Source organism: Diabrotica undecimpunctata, chromosome 5 (assembly GCF_040954645.1).
Source record: "Diabrotica undecimpunctata isolate CICGRU chromosome 5, icDiaUnde3, whole genome shotgun sequence".
Taxonomy (NCBI): Eukaryota; Metazoa; Arthropoda; class Insecta; order Coleoptera; family Chrysomelidae; genus Diabrotica; species Diabrotica undecimpunctata.
Window position 1 is genome coordinate 70,956,768 of NC_092807.1, and position 27,786 is coordinate 70,984,553.

At 31.2% G+C, this 27,786-nt stretch overlaps 2 protein-coding genes across 4 annotated transcripts in view; one reads left to right on the plus strand and one right to left on the minus strand.

The window, feature by feature from the left end:
* Positions 1-27,786, minus strand: part of LOC140441382 (uncharacterized) — a 670,394-nt gene that overhangs the window by 554,953 nt on the left and 87,655 nt on the right. The window lies entirely within an intron of this gene.
* Positions 3,903-26,765, plus strand: LOC140440651 (uncharacterized). Its single transcript, XM_072531020.1, has 2 exons — positions 3,903-4,011; positions 25,263-26,765. The coding sequence occupies exons 1-2, from the start codon at positions 3,969-3,971 to the stop codon at positions 25,739-25,741; spliced, it is 522 nt and encodes a 173-aa protein (XP_072387121.1). The 5' UTR covers positions 3,903-3,968; the 3' UTR covers positions 25,742-26,765.

Genomic DNA, 27,786 nt, shown 5'->3' on the forward strand with positions numbered 1-27,786 from the left:
TCGGATAAAACAAACTTACAAATGGGAAAAGATGAAGGAAGATATAAAAACTTATATAAAAAATTGTGAATCATGTCAGAAAAATAAGCGAATCCGCAAAAAAAAATAAAGAGCCTATGCAAATTACAACTACCTCAGAAAAACCATTTGAACGTATATCATTAGATATCGTGGGTCCTCTTCCTATGTCTATGTTAGGCAATAGATTTATTCTTACCTTACAAGATGACCTTACGAAATTCTCTCAGATTTATCCTATTCCAAATCACGAAGCCGTAACTATAGCCAATATACTTGTCCATCGATTTATTTGTAATTTTGTAATTCCAGAAGCTATACTAACCGATCAAGGACGCGATTTCACATCCCAACTCTTCCACGAGGTATCTAAGTTATTTAAAATAAAAAATCTTACCACCACAGCTTATCACCCTCAAACCAACGGAGCTTTAGAAAGATCACATGCTACTCTAGCAGATTATTTATAACATTACGTCAATCAAGATCAAACTGATTGAGATGATTGGTTAGATTTTGCAACATTTTCGTATAATTCTTCTACTCATACCTCTACAAAGTTCTCTCCATACGAATTAGTTTTCGGAACTAAACCCAATATTCCTTCAGAACTTAATAAAACCCCAGAATTAAAGTACTCATATGATGATTACCTAGACGACTTAAGAATAAAATTACAAAGAAGTAACCAAATCGCTCGAGAAAATTTAATTAAATCAAAGGAAGTTAACAAATCCTACTATGATAAGAAATGTAAAAATGTAACCTTTCAAATAAATGACATGGTTTATTTAGAAAACAACCGGTCATACACAAACCGTTCAAAAAAATTATCACAACGATATACGGGACCTTATAAAATAATCGAAATAAATTCTCTAGTAAATTCTACACTGCTCATAAAAAACAAGAGAGTAAAAGTACACAATGACAGAATAAAACCTGCACATTCAAACTGAACCAATCAAATTATCTTTGTTTTAGGATTGCATACTTAATTTATGCAAGCCATGGAAACAATCAATTAATAGATATCAAAGAAATAGAACCATCACCTGGAATATACTATGACCACGTAGCTCATGTAAACTTTTATGAATCATCTTGGAAATTGGTAACTTATTTAAATTTAGATTCTTTTAAAAATAAGCTAAAATTAATTGATAGTAATTTAAGAAAAACTAAAGAAATATGTATGCATAACTCCCTTAATTCACTTTCTTTATGTAACACATCGCTCTTAGTTATTGAACAACTTGCACCTGCTATTCATGAAAAGGACAAAGTTCTTCAAGACTTAGCCCATACCGCGCGAGTCAAAAGAGTCAGTCATTGGAACTGTTTTTAAAACCTTATTCGGTACCCTAGATCATAATGATGCCGAATATTACGATGCTGCCATTAACAAAGTAGAGTCAAACGACAAACACTTGATTACTCTCCTCAAAGATCAAATTCAAATCGTACAGACCACGATTTCTAACTTTAATTCTTCTATTACGAATGTTGAACGTAATAATAACATATTTGACAAAAACTTCAGAACAATCCAGAAGCTAACGCAAGATAACTCCAAAAATATCTTTCAATTAAACCTAAAACAAGTGATTGACGAACACTTATCCCTAATCACTCTCCTAATTAGCGAAGTCAATAACGAATATAGCAACATTATTAACGCTATTCTTTTCTCTAAGACAAACCAACTTCATCCTATTATCTTAAGTCCTCAGCAATATTTATTAGAATTAACCAAGATTTTACCTCAAATACCTCCTTCTACAGCTTACCCTTTACCGCTGGAAAAGCAGAATATCTTAGACCTCTTAAGCTTAGTCGATGTTCAACATTACTTTTCCGATACGAAGGTAATTTTTATTGTAAAAATGCCTCTCGTGAGTCAACTACCTTTCCAACTTTTTAAACTCATTCCACTTCCTACAGTTAATAATGCACTACAACATGTATTCATTCTACCTCGATTTAATTATCTCGCAATATCAGAATCAAAATCAACATACTCTAATCTAGACAATCTTGATGCTTGTAAAAAGCTCTCCACTGAAGATCTCATATGCATTCATCATTACCCGATATATTCTACTTATTCAAGAGCCTCTTGTGAAACAGATATGTTGTTTTCACCAACAAAAATTCCCTATTCATGCGACATCCGAATATCTCAATTCTACACTGACACTTGGTATCCTCTCTTAAAAAGAAATACTTGGTTATTTATTTTACCCAAACCAATCTCAGTAACCGTTCAGTGCAAAAATAACAGACCGGAAGATCACATGATATCTCGTACTGGCATACTAACTCTTAATGCAGACTGCAAAGTCTACACAAGCTCCACAATACTATCTTCTTATAAGTCAACGTCCTTTCAAAGCGTCACAAAATCAGTTCTACCAACTATAAATATACTACAAGACGACTGTTGTAACAGTAGTATAAAGTTCAACTTAACCACTCTATATGTAAGTCCCAGCCACATATTTACCTTAGATAGAGAAAACCTTAACATAGCAAGCCATAAATTAGAGGTTTTAAAAAACACAATTAACGAAGTAGAACAAGAAGCAAATAAGTCCTATACAAATCCTTCATAATTCATACTTTTTATACTTCTTATTAACTTTAATAAAAATTTTCGGTATATACTTATTATACAGACTATACAGATATTGCAAGAAGAATCACAAACATAGTCATGACACCGGATGCATATCAAATTGCATAACTTTTAACTATTGTAAAGAAATTAAGAATTCTAGACAAGAATCTTTACCTTTATCTTTTGAATTAGCTTCAAACCCAAGCACTAGCAATAATGGTACTATAACAATCTCACCTAAGTTACGAAGAAGCGATAGAATCGCCTCGCTAAAAACTAACACGGATTGACAATTTTCCGCCATATCTAATAGAAAAAAACCCTATATATATATATATATATATATATATATATATATATATATATATATATATATATATATTCACAAATGTAAACATGTTAAAACCTAATAATATAGTATACACACTTATATATATATTTATTGTATTAGCGTCTTCACAATTATAAAATTGTATTATTTTGTATTTTGTATTTTCGATACTTGAAAAATTTTAAGAAAATTTTTGTTAAGGGGGAAGGTGTAATGAAGCGACACTATTTCGGTTACGCCAATGTCCTTATTTAACTAATCAGCACAGAGCAACTTTTCCTATCATCATTTAAATTAAACATTACTATTATTAAAGAATAAACAATAACAAATTTCCTTTGTTAAGGAAATATAATCATTTTATATCTCATTAGGAAATTACAGTCAAAATATTTTTTATTTAACTGCAACTAATTTCTTGTTTAAACTTCAATAGGAAAGTAAATACCCTTTGGACGCTTACTGAACTTTGCTCATTAAAATAATAGAAAATATAAATTCTGGTAGTAACGTCAATGATCCAACAAATAATATGAAATCTCAGTCAAATAATAGAAATAGATATAGATAAAAAGGTTCTGAATAGATAGTTAGTAGAGAAAAGTCAGTTAACCAGTCAACGCGTTTTATCACACCTCCTCTCTAAAATCGATGTAAGTTGAAATGAAATAAATAATAGTCAAAATTCTCGGAGTGTTTAAATTAGTGCTACAAATCTCTTCCCGATCCATTACATACTAGTCAGTAATTAGAAAACCAAATAAATGTTCTTTACCATACAAAAGAAAGGATGTAGAGTAGGGCATAACGTAAGAATAAACCCATATAATTTTGAAAGATTGCAGCATTTTGGGTATCGTAGATAACGTTGTCACATAAGAAATAAAATGGAATATTCAGGTAACTAACTGATGCATATATAACCCTCATAACTCCTTCAAATCCAGAAGTCTAATACGAATCCCTAAAATCAGGATATATAAAATAGTGATTAAACCAATGTTATTGACTGGATATATGACGAGAACGCTGACAACACAATGTAAGTAAAACTCAGGTATTAATTAGATCAGTATTACTAGCTATCAGAAGTATTTCCAAGAAATGTAGAGCATATAGTGAAATCTAAATATCGTAGAATAAGATATTCACACAGTATCGAGCGAGAACATTATTGATGAGGAAAGGGAGACCCATCTCTGAGAAAGTGAGAAACTAATTGCCAAAAGCAAAGGGTAATAAAGTACCCGTACTCTAAAGCATAAGCATGTCTTTTCCTACTCTTTAAGTAAGTGATGGATTCGACCGTTACTTGATGGAAATTTATTTTATCTAACAATAAAACAGGCATCCAACAATAATTGCAGAATGTCATAAACATAAAATTAAACATAAAGTTGAACATAACACTACACTAGACTACACTACACTACAACAGTTTAAAATTATTTAAAAAAGTCGAAGATACATTCTGGTCGACAACAGGAGAGAGAATGGCTCCCGGTATTAACGAAAATGTTAAGGTGACATGTGACATATGACACCTTGGATGGGCAGTTACAATCATGTAAATGTGATCTGCACATTTTGTATGTAACTTTTTTATTTAGGTAACTAAGCATTGACCAAAGGTCCAACTGACACTACTATAGGAAATTAACTAGATTAATCTAGTTAAAATATTCTATATGTCATATTTCATCAGTTAATTTCCTGTAGTAGTGTCAGTTGGACCTTTGGTCAATGCGTAGTTACATAGAACTTTGAAATTCCTAGATCAGATCTACATGATAGTGACTGCCCATCCAAGCTGTCATATGTCACATGTCACCTTAACATTTCCGTTAATTCCGGGAGCCATTATCTCTCCTGTTGGCGACCAGAATAGCTCCGACTTTTTTAAATAATTTTAAACTGTTTTTCCTTGTCTAGTGTAGTGTTATGCAGTGGCGGCTCGTGGCTTGAGAGACAAGGTCGGCAAGGTATTTTTTGTCTCCTCAGATAGGCATACCGTCTAATAAAGAATTCAATCATCATAGGAGATTTTTTGTTGTCTTGTTTTTGTTTTTTTTTTGGTTTTTCCTATAAATTTAGAACCTAAACATGTTTATAAATTAACTCTAGTCTACGTTGTTTGGAAATAGCAAAATGGGTTATAACGTCATCGTAAAATTTATTAGAGTTTTGGAGAGATTTTAAAAGTTTTTTGAGACAAGCTTGACATTCTCTCTTGTTTCATGGTATTTCGACAATACGTTTTGATTCTTTTGAGGCAAGAGAAATCTCGTTCATTTGAGGCAGACGTTGGTGGTAATGAGAGAATTAATGACAATAATTTATTAATTTCGGTAACAGTTTGTTGTAATGAATTACAATATATAAAATTATACATATCTTGTAACTTATCCCATCTTCCGAAAATATTTGGATCAGCATATAAAACTTTTAATTCATTTTCTAATTTTATTTTATTAAAGAATGATGGATAATTTTTAATTAACCTGTCTAATAAATATCTTGGAAATTCTTTGGCGTAACTTTTAAATTTTGAATCGTCAAAGAGGTCAAAAATTTGCAAATCTTCAAAATTCGAAAAACGAGTATCTATTTGCATAATAATAGTATCCAAAATTTCAAAATATACTCGTTTTTCGAGATCTGTTTCTGTGTCATGCCTTTGTCTTTTTTTGGGGGTTCGGAAATATCAAGCGAATCCAAAACGTCACTGCGAAATTACTATCATTACGAAAATCTCTGAGATTTTACACCAGTCTTGTTATTCTATTTTTGGAATGAATAATGTCAGTTAACTGATTTTGAACAACATTGTCTATCAAATCGGTTTGGGTAAATTCTTTCTTAAAAATATTTAAAAGTATGTTAAAAGAGTAATCATTTAATAAAGTTTTCAAACCGATTACTTCACGGATCGAGATATCACTTTCAAAATCGTCGCATTCAATAATAAAATCAAAAACTTCCAAAAGCTGTTTACGAAAATCTGCTACAGTGAAAACTAACCGAGATTTAAAATTCCATCGCGTCTGACAAACTGTTGGCATTTTTTTCGAAACAAACCGTTCTAAAACATTAGTCCGTTTAGGCGAGCTTGAGAAAAATGAAGCAAATCCGCTTAAACTGACGGTAAAAGGCGACATTCTTTAATTTTTTTACATGTATCCTGCAAAACTAAATTCATTCTATGCGCATGACAGTGAGTAAATAAAGCTTGCGGTGCAATAGTTGTAACTTTTGCCTGGAGACCATTTAATTCACCAGACATCACGGCAGCGCCGTCATAAGTTTGCCCTACTAATTTATTTTTGATATCAAACAATTTTAATCTGTCCTTTAAAACACTAAAAATATATTCTGCCTTATGGCTTTTACTCACGTCGGTAAAACCTAAAAACCTCTCATAGATATTACCACGTAACGCGTATCGAACAACAATTGATAATTGTGAATGACATGATATGTCGGTAGTTTCATCTATTTCTAGTGAAAAGCAAATGGTTTCCTGAATCTCAGATTCAATAACGTTACTCAAAATGTAACTAATTGATTCTATTAATTCATTTTGGATTGTTTTAGATACACCGCTAAATGTCTTCGAGTCAGAAAGTAAATTAGAAAATTCCAAATCGTATTTCTTAAACATTTTTATTAGTTCTCTATAATTACCTTGATTTAAGGAATGCTCCGAGTCATCGTGTCCCCTAAAAGATAATTCCTGACAACTTAAAAAAATTACAATATCAATTAAACGACGTAAAACTGCGTGATTATTTTTTACAATTTCGTTATGTTTAATAGCATTTTCACGTTGGCCATTATCTAATGAAAAAGATATTTTGTTTTCCAAATAAATCTAATTTAATCTGGCTGTAAGTATGATCTTTCGAAATATCATGTTTATGTAAAGCCCTAAATAATTCCTTTAAATTATCGTAACCAGATTCACACCACGGATTTTGATATTTGCCCCTATTTGTCGAAAATAAAATGCAAGGCCAACAGAAAAGTTTGTTTTTTATTTCACTTCCGGTAAGCCATGAGTACTTGCTGTACCAATTATCTGAAAATGATCTATTACTTCCCTTACCCGCACTAATATTTATAAGCCGGAACATTTTAGGCAAAGGATGCCCCTATTTTTAATAACAATTTGTTCTTCGTATGGAATAGATGAAAACCCATTATGCAAAATATAATTAACAATATCAGACTTATTAATACTTACAGTTTCTCCCATGGCTTGCATTTTTTAGGTTAAATTACCTGAATTTGTTTACACTTTAATTAAAAAAAAAAAAACTTCTAATATGTCAAAACACCCTTTAACCTTTAACTATTTACGGCAGACGTAACGTATCACAGTATAACTTTAGAAAATAAAAATTAATCACAGAAAGAAAGGCTAGTTCGTGCACTGAATATCACTTCACTTTACTCTCTCTCTCTTGTCGTTTCCTCATTGCTGAGGATCGTGATTTCCTACAATGCGGGCTGTCAATTCTCTCCATCTCTTGCGATTTTGGGCTGCTCTCATGGACTCGGAAAACGTCTCTCCAGTGGCTTTCTGTACTTGATCTGACCATCGGATAGGTGAGCGTCCTCTGCCTCTACGTCCTTCTACGTTTCCGCATACAATTAATCTTTCTAAGTTAGTCACTTTACTACTTACGTTCTTATATGAAATAACATTTCATGCCGCGCTGGCAATGTACAGTTTGCGACCAATCACCAATCCCAATGAAGCATCGGCAAATTTAAATTTGCCGTACTTGGTAATTAAGTTCTTATGGAAAGAAATGTATATTTGGTTGCTAATCAACTAATATCCCGTTGATTTTTACAAGTAAATCGTCAAGGTTGGGATCGGCTTGCCGAACACTCAAAACGTGCCTTTTTAAGAATTCACTGGAGGATGGATGTCTCCGATATCGGATCATCAATTTGAAAAGTGTCTACGCAGGGATCACTTAACGCTCAGATTGGACGAATTCTTTTAAAAACCATGAATAAAATTTAGTCTGATCGAATTGGTCGAATTCTTTTAAAAATCATGAATAAAAGTTAGTCTTTATTATCTCACAGATATTTTTTTCTCAAAAACAAATGGCATCAACTAATTACCTGCCACAATTAATTAATGAAATACGGATTAAATTAAATATTAAAAAAACTATAATATCTATAAAGGTGTGGGTCGGCACTGCCGACCCTGCCGACCCTGACCGGCCGCCACTGGTGTTATGTTCAACTTTATGTTTAATTTTATGTTTATGACATTCTGCAATTATTGTTGGATAGCCCAAAATTGACAAAGTAAGTCTAAAACGTTAATCACAAAAAAATTTTATCATCCAACTACTTCGAGTTTTTATCGAGGTTAATCAATTTATTCATAAAAAAAAAAACGTTTCTTGGCTTATTTTAGATGCACCTGAAGATGCTCTAGGGAGCTAAAGTACTTGGGCAAGATTTAATTAATAAAACTGTGCTCGATATCTGCCTTTATTTTATCAAAGTACAATAAAAATAGACTATGAATCAATTTTAAGCCAAACCCCGGAAAGAGTCAGGTGTGCTCCTTCAATGTCCCTAACAGAGACGCTTTCACAAATCTGAACATCCAATAGTCTCACGAAATTCTTAAACTCTGGACTTGCTATAATTACCTTGAAGATAATTTGTATCAAACCTTGTCATTCACAGAACTGTGTTTAAAACTAAATGGCAAACTACAACCAGAAAAATAATATTTTTCGCAAACTTTTCAGCTAAAAATGGGAAGCACATCCTTCAACCCTTAAAACGTAGACGCTTACACTCTACGCTTTTACTGCCGAATATACCTTGCCAGTATGGATGACACCAACACATACTTAATACGTAGATTTTGCTATAAATTAGTCAGCCAAATTCAGCGGATATTAAGACTCACATCCATACATAAGCTCTAGAATATCGTAGCTATCAATCCACCTAATATCCAAAGATAAGTAGCTAGAGAACGAAAGAAACCAAGTCTAGATTCGCAACATCCGCAAAAGAATAAGCTGCTCCTTGCCATCTGAACCCTCGAGAGGAATTTCCTTATGGTAGCTATCTTCCTAAAATCTTCCAGGACGGCTCTTGCCTGCAAACACCGGTTAACCTGTGTGAATGTGGGGTGGTACAAGATTCATCCCACCTTCTTAGATGACTTTGCCCTTCAAATCGCTCTTTTCTGAAGTGACAAGGTTTAATTATTTGAACTGAACATATAAAGTATTTATACTACATATTTTAATACACATTTGACACTAACTCCACTTATATTAATTACATATTACCCCTAAATAGAAGATAAAACATTTAGAGAAGTATGTAATATTGGTGAAGTGGTATATTCTTGTTAGATAAATTAAGCATTCTTCCCTTTTTTGCGCATTACTACCAATTTTTACACAAAAATATCTATCTTAGTACTTAAATATTTATTCTAAGATAAACTATCTAGAATTATATATAGTACACAAACAAAACCAGAAATAAAATAATAAAGAAGCTGTATACAAGATATCGTAAAACAATGGATGAAATAAAAGAAGTTCTTATTAATCGGTCTAAGTAAGCTCTGATAGTTTGTCAACTATGCGATTAAGCCCTATATTTCCAGCATATGTTCTAAACGGTTCATACGGGGTCTTTATTTTTGTTATCATTCATACGCATTACAGTATGTAATAGACATGTATACTACCAAATAAAATTCTTCCCTTTTTTGTGCACTACTACCAATTTTTACCGAAAAATATCTATTTTAGCACTTAAATATTTATTTTAAGATAACCTATCTAGAATTATAATGTAGTACACAGATAAAACCAGAAATAAAATAATAAAGAAGCTGTATACAAGATATCGTAAAACAATGGATGAAATAAATGAAGTTCTTATTAATCGGATTCCGTATAAAGACGTAGTGACGTTAACAACATACATTAGGAAATTTCCGCATATGAAAAAATACATCCAATTTGGTAATGAAATCCTTTTGTATCTATAAAGCTATTTTTAGAATTTATCTAACAAGAATATACCACTTCACCAATATTACATACTTGAATGTTTTATCTTCTATTTAGGGGTAATATGTAATCAATATAAGTGAAGTTAGTGTCAAATATATGTTCAGTTCAAATAATTAAACCTTGTCACTCCAGAAAAGAGCGATTTGAAGGGCAAAGTCACTTAAAAAAGTGTGATGAATCTTGCACCACCCCACATTTGCACAGGTTAACCGGTGTTTGCAGGAAAGAGTCGTCCTGGAACATTTTAGGAAGATAACTACCATAAGTAAATTCCTCTCGAGGGTTCAGATGGCGAGGAGCAGCTTATTCTTTTTTTTTGGTATATCTTGCAGGGTGTATATGTAGATCTGGCCAGTTTTTTCTCGATTTTAATCACAAAATAGGCTGGTATTCGTGGAGTGGATGTTGCGAATCTAGACTTTGTTTCTTTCGTTCTCTAGCTATTTTATAGCTAAACCTACGGGTTAAGTATGTGTTGGTGTCATCCATACTGGCAAGGTATATTCGGCAGCAAAAGTGTAGAGTGCAAGCGTCTACATTTTAAGGGTGTGAATGACAAGGTGTGATACAAATTATCTTCAAAATATTTATAGCAAGTCCAGAGTTTAAGAATTTCATGACATTATTGGATGTTCAGATTTGTGAAAGCATCTCTCTTAGGGACATTGAAGGAGCCCACCTGACTCTTTACGGGGTTTGGCTTAAAATTGATTCATAGTCTATTTTTATTGTACTTTGATAAAATAAAGGCAGATATCGAGCACAGTTTTATTAATTAAATCTTGCCCAAGTACTTTCGCTTCCTAGAGCATCTTCAGGGGCATCTAAAATAAGCCAAGAAACGTTTTTTTAAATGAAAAAAATTATTAATCTCGATAAAAACTGGAAGTTAATGGATGAAAAAAGTTTTTTGTGATTAACGTTTTAGACTTACTTCGTCAATTTTGGGCTATCCAAAATTAATTGCAGAATGTTATAAACATAAAGTTAAACATAAAGTTGAACATAACACTACACTAGACAAGGACAAACAGTTTAAAATTATTTTAAAATGTCAAAGCTACATTCTGGTCGGCAACAGGAGAGAGAATGGCTCCCGGTATTAACGGAAATGTTAAGGTGACATGTGACATTATGACAGCTTGGATGGGCAGTCACAATCATGTAAATGTGATCTGCGCATTTTAAAATTCTATGTAACTAAGCATTGACCAAAAGTCCAACTGACACTACTATAGGAAATTAACTGATGAAATATTACATATAGAATATTTTAACTAGATTATTCTAGTTAATTTCCTATAGTAGTGTCAGTTGGAACTTTTGTCAATGCTTAGTTACATAGAATTTTGAAATGTGCAGATCACATTTACATGATTGTGACTGCCCATCCAAGCTGTCAGATGTCACATTTGTTAACATTTCCGTTAATACCGGGAGCCATTCTCTCTCTTGTTGCCAACCAGAATGTATTTTCGACTTTTTTAAATAATTTTAAACTGTTTGTTCTTGTCTAGTGTAGTGTTATTTTCAACTTTATGTTTATGACAAACTGCAATTATTGTTGGATAGCCCAAAATTGACGAAGTAAGTCTAAAACGTTAATCACAAAAAACTTTTATCATTTATGGGTATCTTCCGATACCCATTGCAATAATGACTTGTGGCATTGTTCTTGAATGAGCTGGCTAATAGGTTTATAATTGTAGCAATTACCATTGATATTTTATGTTGTTTTAGTCGATTTTGGTCAGTCATTGTTGGAATTTGTTCCGAACAGTTTTACTTATTATTTTTTGTTGTGAATAACTAATTGTTCTATTTAATAAAAAATATGCCGGGAAAAACGATAACAGGAGAAATGCGACAATGTGTAGTTCATTTATTGGAGTATTTTAAAAAAGAAAAAGAAAACAACGGACCTTTGTTTTTGTTATCATCGGTACATGAACGAGTAGTGGACGCTTTGAAAATCAATCTTCGCACAGTGACAAGAATAAAGAGTGAATACAAGACAGGGGCAGCTCTTACTACACCAGGTGAGTCACGTAATGTACAAAAAAAAGACTAATGATGTCAGCGATACTATAAAAGGAGAGATTAGAAATGTACTGTATGGCATGAAAGCAAAAGGAGAGCACGTTACATTTAAAGTTCTAAATACACAATTAAGAAACAAGCATCTCTATGACGGTTCTGATACAAGTTTGTGGCGCCTTATGAAAAATTGTGGGTTTTCATAGAAACTAGAAAATAGTAGACGAGTGCTATGTGAGAGATCATGTATTGTCTCCAAACGACTGTATTTTTTGAGTCATTATATGAGAAAATTTTTAAGTCCAAGCCCACTTCAGTTCGTTTTTTTTAGATGAAACATGGATATTCCTAAAAGGGGCATATAAACGTACTTGGCAAGATGACTGTGAAAAGCATCAGAAAAGGACACGAAAATACAGGTAAACGCTTTGTTGTTTTATATGCCGGAAGTAGGCAAAGATTTGTTAAAGATGCTGGATTACTGTTTTCTACGAAATCGAAGAGTGCAGACTATCATGATTCTATGGATAAAGAGTCTTTTAAAAAGTGGGTCTCCGAAAAGCTAATACCAATGTTGGAGGAACCATCTCTAATTATTATGGATAATGACTCATACCATACCTCTTTAATAGAAAAGTTACCGAATGCCAGTTGGAAAAAATCGGACTTACACGAATGGTTACGAGCGAAAAAAATAATTTTTGACGACGATTCGGGCAAGACAGAGTTGACACTATTGAGTCTTTATCGCCAGAATAAACCACAAAATACCAGGTACGTTATAGACGAGCTACTCCAAGAACATGGGCATCAGGTTTTGAGATTGCCTCCATATCACTGTCAATATAATCCGATTGAGTTGGTCTGGGGCATTTCTAAACAATACTATGATCGTCATATTGGAGAACATGGATGTGGAGATGAAACAGTGAAAAAAGTTTGGGGCGATGCATTAGCTCAGGCAACACCTGCAGTGTGGGCGAGTTGTGTTAACCATACTGAAAAATTAATTCAGGACGACTGGGCAAAAATGGTCACATATGATGAAAATGAAAGTAGGATTATCATCGATTTGGCGGAAGATACCAATGATGAAGACAGTTCCAGTGAAGACACTGACTGATTAGCTAATTAATCAAGGTCAGTACGTTGTAACAGTTCAGAATTCGCTACAGTGCTTAAAACTTTAAAAATCTGTATCATTTTTTAATTAAAGTGGGTTAAATAATTAACACTTTTTTGGGTATATTTCAAAATCCTTTTAAAATGTACTTTTCGTTATATTCTGTCCTATTGTACTGCAAGCTAGAAAAATACTTCTTCGCAATTTATACGTATATTCCGTTATTAGAAATTAAATGAAAAATAATTTATAATTTTCTTTTATAACTATTATTTTGTTTGACATGCTACATTTTGCTCCGCCACTGGAGGAGGTAAACGAATCAAGCTTGGACAAGGAAAGACAGATGAAACAACTTATTGCAAGTGTTTTTACACGCACACGCCAAGAACGATGAAAACGATTATACCTGAGTTTCACTTACATTGTTTTGTCAGCGTTCTCGTCACATATCCAGTCAATAGTATTGATTTAATCACTATTTTATATATCCTGATTTTAGGGATTCGTATTAGACTTCTGGATTTAAAAGTGTTATGAGGGTTATACATACATCAGTTAGCTACTTGAATATTCCATTTTATTTCTTATGTGACAACGTTATCTACGATACCTAAAATGCTGCAATCTTTTAAAATTATATGGGTTTATTGTTACGTTATGCCCGGTTTTCTGATTAGTGACTATTAGACCGTTTTTTTGCTGCTTATTAAATTATTCTTTAGCATTCTAATATTTAATCTATGTTTTAAACCCAAATAGTAAGTAGATACTCTCCACTTTCTCAGAAAAATAATATTCTAACATACAAAATCCTATTAAATTGCCAAAACCTTCCTTAATACCAATAATCAGAAGACGACAAAGAACATTTTAAATTGATAAATCTATACAATTTTTAACAATGCATATTTACAGGTCATTTTTAATTGTGCTAATTGTATGTAAAATGAAACTTTTTAAGGTTACGTGCTGTTACAGCACGGTGTGACTCAAATATACCCAAAGCTAAAAACTATCGATGTTTGTATGAAAGATAAAACCGTATGATACATGACCGTGAAATTTATATACCAATCTATAAATCTCTTTTAAAAGAATACTGACACCTACACACTATCACATATTTTTACCATAATACTAAAAAGTTTGTTATTTTAATCTAAGAATAAGCTTTATAATTTACGAGAGGTTTAATTTAATGTATTTAAAATTTTACAGGAGCCTGTATAGTAATAAGAAACAAACTTTCATTACCAGGCATAGAAACGTGTTAAATTTTACTTTAGATATTCTTTTAGATTTTTTAGATATAATATTTCTTCAACACTGAGGTTAGTCCAATCTCTGATATTTCTCTGCCAGATTTTGTCTTTCTTCCCAAGACTTTTCTTCCCTCTACTCTTCCTTGCATGATGACGCGTAAAAGAGAGTATTTATCGTTTCGAACTATGTGGCCCAGATACGATGTCCACATAGACAATTCGTCTTAATGCTTCTTCGTTTGAGACTTTTACAGTCCAAGGAATTTTAAGAATACGCCTATATAGCCACATTTGGAATGCCTCTAATTCTTTACAGATTGGGCATTTAAAGTCCAAGCTTCTACCCCATATAGCAGTTGCGACCATACATAACATTCGACGTTCTCAATAAAATAACCATACTCAATTTCTTACTTCTAAACCTTGACTTTTATTTTATAAATCCTTTACGAGGTATTTCAATTTTGACCTTTATCTCCTCTTTTAGTTTATAATTGCTCCGAGGTATTTATACTTGTAGTCCCTCTCTAACGGTTTAGTCTCCAATGTCAGATATATGTTGTCAACAGTGGTTTTCAAGATCACCATGTATTTGGTTTTATCTATATTCGTTGCTACTCCTATCTTTTTGCTTTATCTGTTAATGATTTCTATAAGAATTTGTAAATCCTCTATATTTTCTGGGTATCCTCTGCAAATTTTATGTTATTAATGATTCTCGCTCCATTCCTTACATCTTCAGTTCTTTCCCATAGTGTCTCCTAAAATATTAGTTGGGAGTACACATTAAATAATTGTGTTGACAGCACACATCCCTGCCTGACTCCTTCTTGAATTTCTACTTGATTTGTCTCACTATCTTCCACCCTCATAACCGCTGTTTGATTTTAGTAGATTTTTTATTAAATGAATATCCTTGGTATCTAGGTGTATATGTTTTAATGCATGTACGAGCTTACCATGTTGAACTATGTCAAATGCTTTATGTATATGTTTTAATGCATGTACGAGCTTACCATGTTGAACTATGTCAAATGCTTTTAAAAATCTATATTAGATATGAATACGTTTTCATTATAATCCCTGCATTTTTGTAATAGTAGCATCATTGCGCACAATTCCTCTTTTATTCCCAATTCACCTCTAAATCCAAACTGTGTGTTTTCCAATTGTTCTTTACATTTTTTGTTGACAGACGATTTAATGTTGTTATTAATCTGATGACATTTATGACTTTTATTAAATTTTGATAATCGTTAAAAATCAAGTCTTTTAGTGACATATTATCCTTTTAATTTTTACTTCTCATTTAATGTCTATATTTTGCTAGTTATTTTTAGAGTAAATATATAATGACTAAAAACGAATTGATCACGAGTAGTGAATCGATGTTAGGAGCCGCTATTCTATGAAGCTACCCTTCATAACGCCATCTTGTGGCGCTAGTTCCGTGACGCTCACCTCAGCATTTTACTGTAGAGAGAAAAAGGTAATACCATTGTTTAAATAGAACTAGTTAGTCAACGCAATGTATAAATTTGTTTGATTCTAATTGAGACAGTCACTAGATGTCACCACTCTTTCTGTCTCAATAGATTTTAATATACCATTCTTTGTTTGATATACGTTATACTAGATGGTGCTATGTGAAAAAGTTAAAGACTAAACTTAACGTCCATTTTTGATCCATTGAATTAAATTCACCAGCGTTGCAATATTTCACTGACATAGTAGCAACATGTTTATTTACAACATTTTAAACATGTAACAAAAAACAGACCTTGAATCACTTAAGATATTCATTTAAAATAGAGTTATTACTATCAACTAGTAAATATCGTGTCAACTAAAATTGTACATAAACGTACTGTGGCTTCTAAATCTTCCTATATCTAAATAAGTTTAAAGAATTTAAATATTTTATTTTATTTGGAAGTGTATTACAAAAATTTGGTCCGAGGTAAGTAAAACATTTTAATTCTGTGTGTTTAAAACAAAAAACATTTGTATGAGAAATGAACAAATTAGGTATTTAGAAATAAATTTTAGCGGATAATACATACATTCGATAATATTTGAAAAAAGTGATTTTAAATTAAAATAATGTTACTTCCATAATAAATAAATCGTTTTTTACAGATGGCTGGAAATATTTGTTGTTATTACAAATGTGGTTTATCATCATACAAAATTCATGGTTTAAGAATGTTCAGATTTCCGACAAAAAATCTTTCGGCTTGTCAAACATGGATATTACACTCTGGTAAGTAAATAGAAACTTTTTTATATTCTTTTATTTTACACCGTTTCCGTTACGTAATTAACTTAAAAAAAATGTTTATTTTTTTTTTCATTCATCATTTGAATTTTACGTTTTCGTTGGTATTATAATTATGATATAATAAACTTCGGAAAAACAAATTAGAGAACTAATTTATACACCAGTCCATCTGTAAAAAAATCATTGATTACACGTAAAAATCTTATAAAGATATTTGAAGGTTCTAAAAGATATACGAGTGTTAGTTAATAATAAATCTGTGAAGACATACAGGTATTTTGGTTTGTTTTTGTTTAAACAATTTTAAAAAGTGAGAGGTCATTCTTTTGCTTATAAAACGTTTTTTATCCAGTTTAGAGAAAAATAGTTAAAATAAAAATTGTAGATCTTAAAAAGTTCTTCCTTTCGTGAGTTTTTAATTTAAAATATATAAAGAATTCACCAAAATAGTTGCAAAAAACCCTTGATTTTGCAGAAATTTATAAATTTTAATAACTTTGTTTTTTGCATAATGGTATGTAATGTAACTAATAAAAATAGTGACGATTTGTTTATCATGGAAAGCGATTATTTAAACAACTTTTTGTTGAGCTACCCCAGTTAAAAAAAAAAATTATGTTTTACGTGCCACAGAAGCCAAGATATTGCAAATTTTACAAGCGCGATTTATTTTAAAAAAGTTCAAATCTAAAAAAAAACGGAGCTCAGATGGTTCTCCATTCTACTTCCGAAGAGGTATTTTACGAGTACCATCATTTTAACGGGTTATAAATTTTTACTTCTTTACCGCATATGCCATCTGTAAGCTGGATCGCACAATTCAGATCTTTATTTAGAGTCCCTTCAATTTTCATCTTTTACTGTTAATAGACAATGGAAGTATGATTTTAAGAATAAAATGCTTTGGTTTTAAATATAAAATGCTCTCTTGGCTCGTAATGGTCATAGAAGATTCTTTTTTTTAGGAAGTGTGTTTTTCATCAGTTTTTCATTAGCCTCTATATAAGTTTGTGGCATAAACGATATCAAAGATATAAATGTTTATAAACAGATTAAATAACCTATAAACCATTTGCTCTGATTGACATTTAGCGCACTGTAATAACTTATTAATTTCCATAATTTCAAGGAGCTATGTTATATGTTTTTGCACAAAAAAGAGTTATTTTAATTTATAAATAACTCTTCATTATAAATTTGCATAAATAGCTGCAAAAATAAGGTTTTTTGCAACTATTTCGATTAATAGTTTCTTGTATTTTAATTTAGATACTCTCAAAAGTTACATTACTTTTTATGATCTACAACTCTAAAAAAGCTGAAAAAATCTTAAACAGATATTTAAAGTCTCTAAAAGGTATATGAGGGGTAGCTGATGACAATTATGTGAAGACTTTAGCTAATTTTGCTTTGCTTTTTTTTTAAACAATCGTAAAAAGTGAAAAAATTTATGCGCATAAAACGTTAAAATAAAAGTTATAGATCATAAAATGTTCTCTAATATTGATATTTTTATAATTAAAATACATATAGAATTGACCGAGATAATTTAAAAACCCTTATTTTTAAAGTATAATTTATAAATGTTAATAACTTTCTTTTTGCATAACGATATGTAATACAACTATTTAAAATTATGGCAGTTAATGAGTTTTTAAAGTGTGCTAAATGTCATACAGAACGACCATACAGTTTATGAGTTATTAAATTTGTTTATCCAGGAGACCGATTATTTAAACAACTGTACTTGTCCAAACAGTCACTCTAGGGATATTTTGTAAATAGCAATCGATTTTTTATGGCTTCGTTTTAAATTATTAAAAAAAAACATCAAGAATATAATAAATTTGTTTTTAAAAATCAGTTTGAAGAGTAACAAATTTTTAGCATATAAAAATTTCCAATAACTTTGACTTTTTTATGTCATACACTTGTATGTAGGCTCAATATAAAGCTAATAAAAAAAACATTAAAAAAAACCAAAACCTTCTATGGCCCAGAGAAAATCAAATAGCATTTTTTTTTCTTGTTTAAGAAATTGCAAATATTTTCATTGTTTATTAACATTAAGAGCTGAAAATTGAACATTGTAAAAGAATATCTAATTTTTATAATTCGATTTATCAATAGCATACACAGTGAAGAAGTAAATTAGTTTTGAAACAAAAAAATAATGGTACTCGTAAAATATCGCCACAGAAAAATGCAAGGGAGATCTGTCCGCTGCAATATCTCAGCTTGTTTCTTGTTAGTGGTTATAGAAAGTTCTGTTTTTTTTTTAAATTGTGCTTTTACGCCAGCTTTTCATTGAGCCCACGTACAGCCGTATGACATGAAAAATATCAAAAGTAGTATAAATGTTTAGAAGCTAAAAAGCACTTTTGCAAACCGTTTTTTTAATAATAACGATCGATTCAAAAAACATCAAATAACTGTCAAAGGTTAAACACCCTTGTTAAAGTTCCTAATGGATTTTAAAGATTTAAACAGTGTTAAACAGATAAATTAATTCATCGACGAGTTAACAATACGAAGCGAAGTTCTTTAATCACAATGTGATAAGAAGACGAGTATCAAATTTGGTTTTATATTTCAATAGTCGAATTTAATTGTGGCTATATTGGTTTAATTAAAGAAAATCAGAGAAAATCCCAAGAAATAGGTGAGATCCTTTTTTTCTTTCTTTCCAGTTTGGGAGAGGGTCCTTTAGGTACTCACGTTTAGGTATTGTGTTACGGTCTAGGTAACCAAAACTACACATCATGAACAGTAATTAAATATTTACATTTACACAAAACAACTCCAGTTTCAACCCAAAATCATATGTCGTTGCCGCAGTCTCTAGACCTCCTTCCCGTTCGTTTTCTAAAAGGGGACAAGTTATTGTCATGCACTCCATTTTGAATACTGTTTTATTTGAATATATTAAAGAAATTGGTAAAATAGTTTATCCAAAAAATATTACTTTTAAATCTCGCATTTCGAATAATCGAATCTACATTTTCCTCACTTCTACTGACATCGTTGATCAACTAATACACCGAACGTCATAATTAATTTCACCGTCATCTTTATCTGCAGGCTTCTTTCTGCGACCAAAAGAATCCTTATTTCAAATGTATCTCCTTCCATCCCACATTCACTAATCGAACAGTCCCTAAGAAATACGGAACATCAGATGATCAATAGGCATATATCATGAGTTTTCTGCTCTTTGTATATTTTTACTTCATCTTTTGCCAAATTTAGACACGATATTTAATTAAGTAAGAAAACTTTATGTACTTTAAATACTAGGCCAAGTCTAGTTTAAAAAATAAATTGTTAATAAAAAATAACCTTAAAATATCCAATCCCTTTTTTAATCAAAAGGTTATACTTGATAAAATAAAAGTTTTGGAACAAATCTGGACCTAACCATATATACTCTTTTCTTCCTTCACCCCTTCCTTATTCATCCTTAGTTTCACAAGATACCAATTATCCGAACTCTTTTATAAACTATTTCGAACTAAAAGCTGCACTCAAATCCTATAAATTTACAAAAATTAGGGTTTTCTAGAATTATCTTGAAAAATTTCTCGAAAATTTCTTAGGCACCAACGACCCTCTAAATGAAGCCAGTAAATTTACCACTGACATACCGCTGACAATCGTCAATGAAAGATCTTGCCCTAATCTATACTAATATAAAAGAAAAATCATTACAAAAAAAAAATTTTGTTAAAATCCATTATAAAAGGTATATAAATTAAAAAACCCAAATGGGCTGTCATGAAGACAAAAGGTTTTTGGAATCTATATTCCATCATCGGTGTCTAGGTGAACATGTTTTGAGCCGCTAAATATCTGGGTAAAAACCCGTTAAAAGTTATATGTTACAATTTAGTTTACATTATTTAGTCTTATATATTAGGATGTTAAAGCTACCAGTGGATATAATAACATGGCAAATGTTATCATATCCACTGGTAACTCAACCCTGGTGAGGTCCCAACCTCATATAAACTCATACAAAGTGTAGTAAATCTACTTCAAGATAGATCTAACGAACTAGGATTCTCACTCACTGAGAACAAAACCAAATTAGTAAAATTTTCCAGAAGAATTTTCACTCCCTTAACCAAAATTTTATTTAACAATTCTCTACTTTCTGCTGTTAATTAATGTAAAATTCTCGGTTTTATGTTTGACTCCAGATTAAATTGAAAGAGTCAAATCTCTGAACTTAAAACCAATTGTTTTAAAAGTTTGTTTGTTTGTTTTAAAACCCTCAGTCATCTTCAATGGGGTGCCGATAAAACTTCTTCTAGGTCTGAGCGCTTTTCGCTTTAGTCCTATTGAGAGTGTATACCGTGAATCTAATGAACTTTCTCCTACCCTAAGACGATAATCACTTCTACTTTCGTATGCTGCATCAACATCCGCAAATCCATTTAATCCCGTTCATTCCCTAATTGCCACAATGGCGTCTTCTTCCACTAACAATAACCAACACCTTATATTAAAACCTATACCTCAATTAATTTGTCCACTACTTAAAAATATTGACCTTTTTCAGACTAGTTCATTTCCTCTAACTTTACTTCCCCTCTGGGCTAAAGATCTCCCTTCAATATATACCTCTCACCATTTTTAACAAACTTGAATCTTCTAACCTTCTTATAAAGAAAGCATTTTTAGAATTTAATTTTCTATACAGATGCTTCTAAAACTACCACTGGTATTGGTTGCGCAGTAACCACTAAACATGAACTTGTAAGATCATCTCGGTTACCCTTAATATGCAACGTTTGCACAGGTGAACTATATAGTATTCTGTTGGCTTTTAAATGCATCTCCCATCAAAACAGACATATTGCCATTTGTTCAGATTAACTTTCATATATCCATTTAGTCAATACAATTTTCACTGACTACCTATTAGTTCAAAACATTCATGACATAAACCAAAATCTCTCTGCTTACGATGTAAGTCTCTCTCATATGGCTGCCTTCTAACACCGGAACTACTGGTAATAAAACAGCAGATAATTTTGCCAAAGAAGCTACCAACCATGGGGTGACTGAAGTCACCCCAATTCAACTAGCTAACGAATTTCGAAATTCGTTTTTAAAAAGTCAGTAGAGGATATTTGACAAAACTTATAGCAAAAGAGCAAAACAACTTTTCATAAACTTCAATCTTTTATTGGTCATCTCTCCCTAGACTTCATAACTAGAAGAGAAGCATCGACTATTAGAAGACTACGAATCAACCATACCAAACTTACCGACTGCAAACAATTCACCAACCTGTATAAAGCACTGGACTTGAAATCTTCTCTAAGGAACTAGAGAATCATCTACCTCTTCCTCAACTGTAAATTGTATATTATGTTGATTATGATTGTTGAAAATGTTGACTATTTCATTAATTTTGTGCTTAGGAAGTGCCAAAACTAAATCATCTACATATCTTTTAATAAAAGGAATGAAAAAAGTGTAATTGTTGATACAATCACTGATAACATCATCCATGACTAGATCCCATAGGACTATCAAAAATTTGTTTTTGGTAGTGATATGGGATCTTTTTTTTTTCCTAATATTGTTCTGAAGCTATTTTCTTGTGGCATTTTAAATTAATTACTATTTAAATGGGAATAAGCCACAATTAAAGGTTAAAATACGTTTATTGACGTTTCAATTTCCACTTCGGAAATCGTTCTAAAAAACAAACATGTTTGAGAACGATTTCCGAAGTGGAAATTGAAACGTCAATAAACGTATTTTAACCTTTAATTGTGGCTTATTCCCATTTAAATAGTAATTAATTTCTTTTTTTTCCTATCTAAAAATTTTTTTTCTTACTCTTATATAATATAATATATAATATATATTTATATATATATATATATATATATATATATATATATATATATATATATATATATATATATATATATATATATATATATATATATATATATATATATATATATAAACATATATTGGCATAACTGCCAAGTTATCTATATCTTAAATACAGAACTTATTTTTTTAATTTATTGTGCAGAAAGTTGCTTTTTTTCAGTTGTGTTAATAATAATATTGTTGTAGGTAATGCTGCATTGGAAAGTCTGGAGCTACCCGATTTAAAAAAAATCTATGCAGTAAGCATATGACCAAAAATATCTAAATGCAAAATATTTACCCAGTACTGCTATACCAAAAAAATATAGTGAGGTAGAAGAGGAAGGTTCGTTAACGACACCACGCGTTTTTCATACGTATTCAATAGAAAAACAACCATCAACCAGTGCCAATACTGTTTCGCACAGTGATAATTCTGAACTTGACGATTTTGTTGATGAGCTTTTTAGATATGCCGTTATCACCATTGGTCAAGAAAAAAAGATTTCATAATTATCACACACTTTAAAGGAGATTACATGCATCTCGAATACGGATTAATCTTCTTAAAACTCGCATAACAGCACTAAAAAAAGAGACTGGTTAAGATTAGGACAAAATCTGTACAAACTGCACGAAAGCCACAAACTCAGTTTTCTGCTGCAGTTTTTCTTGAACACTTTACTATCATAACGTTTGTTGGACTTGCTATCATAACGTTTGTTGGACTTGATACCATTGTAGTTAAACATCGATCTAATATTTTTAAACTAGTATTGCTGGTTCATACATAGATCCAACTCATACATTGCTTATTTTAGTTCATGCAAACAATGTTACAATCGATTTCTATAACTATTAATGTAAACAATTTTGTTTTGTTTTTTTACCTTGAATTATTATTTTGTTAATATTGTCTATGGTGTAGTTATTAGAATTTTCATAAGTGTTATCTAACTATTAAAATAACGCGAATTTAATTTTTGCATAAACAGTCATATCGGGCGAGTTGATTGAAAAAAACATTCTCATTTATGTAAACAGAATACAAAAATGGTGTGTATATTATAAAATACATAAATAAATAAAATAAAGGGTACTATTTATTAAAGTTTTTAATTATTATTCCTTTTATCCCAACACATAGATTAATTTGTCCCTAAATATGTGTTGCCTCTTGTTGTGGCATATCGATCTGTTTATTTGTTTCAAAACCATTATCAAAAAACCATACCCATAAATTTACTATATTTTCAAACGTCATTTTAAAGATTAAAAGATTGAAAATTTAATTTTCTCAAAACATACATAAAACCATTGTTTAAAAAGATTTTTTTTTAAACAATGATAAAACTCAAGTCTTGACTAAAAAATAAACCTCCGCATGAGTGTTCTAAGACGATAGCAGTCGAGTCTATTTCAATTAAATATTTAATCCTTTTCTAACAAATCATATAACCAAATTAAATATCTGGTAAACTAATGAAAATTAAAAAAAGGCAGCATTTACCTGCTTCATTTAAATAGATTACTAACCGGTTTAGATTTATCAAGTCTCAAAGTAGAAAAACAATTTGAAATATTCGCTCGAAATAGTCAAGTTATGTTTCACAAAACGCATACAACGATAATAACAATAAGCATTTTATTAAAATCTTATATTTTCTTCACAATCTGGCACCCGTGTACAGGTTTGCATAAGTTACCAGACAGGTAAAAATATACTCGAATAGAATCCTGCTGAGAATTAAGTTTCTGTTAATAGTTTTTTAAATTTATGACTAGAGGCCGCCATATAACGGCAGAATAAAAATCAAACGTTTGTTCCATAAGGATTGTCTAACTAGTCCTATTTAAACAATGGTAATACAATGCCAGTATAGAAGCTTCGCTTCAAAGATATGCCATAAGCAAAGATATAAAAGTATTCTTGTCATTATATTATATTACATACTGTAATATTAACAAATTTTTTTAAAATATATTCTGATATACGCTTTCTCTTGCCGCTAACGAACATAAGTTTTTATTAACTTTTCGGTAATATAATTATGTAGGTACTCTACTGTATTTTTCATGGGGATATTTCTTGAGTTACAAGTTTATACTCAGTTTCTGTTGTTCCGTTTATTTATCTGAGATATGTTAATCATTCTTGGGATTTAGCCCAGGAAATATTTGAATATTTGTGGACATTGCCATAGGTACAAAATATTAACTAAATAGTCTAGTAAAAATAAAATAACATGAACGTTATTGTTTTATAGTATCTTTAATTCAAAAAGTTATGAACTGTCGAATCTAAAAGTTGGTCTACATTTCTGAATATTTTGTAAAATAATACTTTGCAAAGTAAGGTGCTAAATTAAAATCATCAAATTTTTTCGAAATCGATTGTCTAACATTTATCAAATAAACTAGCTGTTATATCAATGTAGTTTTTTTGTCAATATGACTACGCGGAACTTATTAATGCAATTGTAAAAACGTGGATTTTAATTAGTTTTTAATAGGTTGTGATGATATCAACGGAAATTTTTGTGAGAAATTCGTTTAAATTAGCTAGGTGTGTAGAATTGTATATTAAATTATTATTGTTTTTTTTTTCAGACTTAAGTCTCTCAGACGATAGTGTAGCAGATCCAGATTATGTTTTACCCAAAGAAAATTTCATGAAACATTCAGTCGAAAACCTGCAAAATGACGACAGCAACTCTGATACGCAAAATATTCCAGTTTTGCAAACTCTAACCAGTAGCAATAATACAAAAAGAAAAAGTCTAACACAAAGAGAAAGAGAAGAATTTAAAAGGCTTAGAAATGCAGGAGAGTGCTATATTACAGAAAAAGGTAAAACTAAACCCAAAAGATTATCGAAAAACTCATTACCTTGTAGACTAAAATGTGCTGAAAGATTCAGTGAAGCCGAAAGGGCTACATGTTTCAATGATTACTGGAAGTTAGGGAGGAGAGATCAAAGGGCTATGTACATATCGGGGTTAGTTTCAATTTTACCTAAAAAGGCTACGAAAGCCATTACTGTAGAAAATCCAGAAATAAAAAATATTTATCTCCTGATCTTTCTGTAGCAAAAATGTATGAGTTGTATAAAGAAACTTGTTTACAGCCATTTTCTTTAAAAAGGAAAATGGAGATTTGAAAATTCAATTAGCTGAGCATCATTTGCAGGCTACAAAGGCTTATTCTGCAAAACGCGCCAGTAAAGCAAGAGCTCAAGAAGATACCTCGTTTCGGGCTTATGCGTTTGACCTCCAACAGTGTCTACGCACACCACTTTTACAAACCTCAATTTCCTTTTAGAAGAGGCAGCTTTGGACCTTTAATTTAACGGTTCACGACTTGGCAACGGATGAAGCTACGTGTTATATGTGGGATGAGACAATTGGAGCACGTGGTGCAAATCAAATCGCATCCTGTCTGTGGCACTTTTGTTTAAATTATCTACCACCAGTCGTCAAAGAAATTACATTCTTTTTAGATACTTGCGGTGGGCAGAATAAAAATAACATCGTGGCAATGATGTTTATATTTTTATTAGATAAGCACCCACCTTTAGAAATTATTAATCACAAATTTCTCCTTAGTGGTTATAGTCACATGGAATGTGACTCTGACCACGCCATTATTGAGAAAACTAAAAAAAACACAAATGAAAATTAACCATCCTCAGGATTGGATTCAACTAGTTAGATCATGCAAGATAAAAAACCCATTTAAAGTTGTTCATATGAGTTTAAACGATTTTTATAACTTTGCTGAGCTTGGCTTAAGAAAAGGACCTTTCTCAATTAAAAAAAAGGATTTTGCTGTTTACTTTCAAAAACAGAGGAAACCTACAAACTCCTTTCACTTAAACGTAATAACGAAAGAACCTTTACCAATAAGCAAAGAAAAGAAAAAAGATCTTCTGGATATTTTGCATCTAATAGATCCTTTGTTCCTTGAATTCTATTCAAATATAAAAACAACTGAAATCAAATCTGCAGATCCCGATATTGACGAAAGAGATCCAGATGATGTCGATAATGACAATGCAGATGAAGAGAGCATTTAATAATAACAAAAACATTATTGTTTTTAATTTTATTTGTATATGCCAAAGAAGACAGTTTTTTTATTTTAATCACAATTTATTTTATGTTTCGTTCCTGTTAGTTTCTGAAATAAACATTCCAAACTGAAGGGCATGTTTTATTTCTCTGTAAAGTTAATCTATTTCATCAGATTTATTTAAATCAGGTAAGTTGCTTATGGTGAATAAGTTGACAAGTACTAGGTGAACAATGTGACAAGTCTGATTTCTAAAAAAAACCAAAGGAAATGCCACTTTTTTCCAGATTTGGAAAAATCGACTAAAATTATTTATATTTACGACACTAAACTAAAAAAAAGTTGATAATCTTTTTACACCTAATTGTCAAAAATTAAAATCAATGCCCTGAATAACTGTGTTTTTAGACATATCAACATATTCACGCCAGCCACGGAATTAGCCCCAGTCAGCGATTAGTATTGTCCAATGTCTGTCCCTCAATCCCACACTCAGTCCTAATATCTGCTATAAAATTACATGGATTTAATCTTCTGTCACCTATAACATTCTTAAGAATAGGCACATCAACACCACAATTCCAGCATATTTTGAGTTTCAGACGCCAAACATACATATCTCCACTAAATAACAAGCCCTTACCTGATTCTTTTCTTATCACACATAAGGTAACGATATACAGGATTTAACTATCATTAGATAACCAAGCTTGCAAAACATGTAAGCAAACCAACCACTTAACAAAAAATTTCCCAATGTCTTGTCGTTGCAGCAAGAGTGGACCTATGAAATTATCCACTTTGCTGTACGCTCTACTTAGGGGCTTCATGTATAATGTATGAAGTACCCCTAAGCATTTATCCATATTAACTTTTGGATATTGTGGATTTTTTCCAAGTCTTGATAAAGACTCCTTAGATGGGTAATTAGGTAAACCATCGTTGAAAATAAAACAACTTCTGATGTGTGAAGAAGACTATCTACAGAGTCTTAAGGTTTTTGCGGTAGCAAATGGAGCAGAGCTCCGACCGGCGACCTCCTAGAGCGTACGTGCTCTAGGTA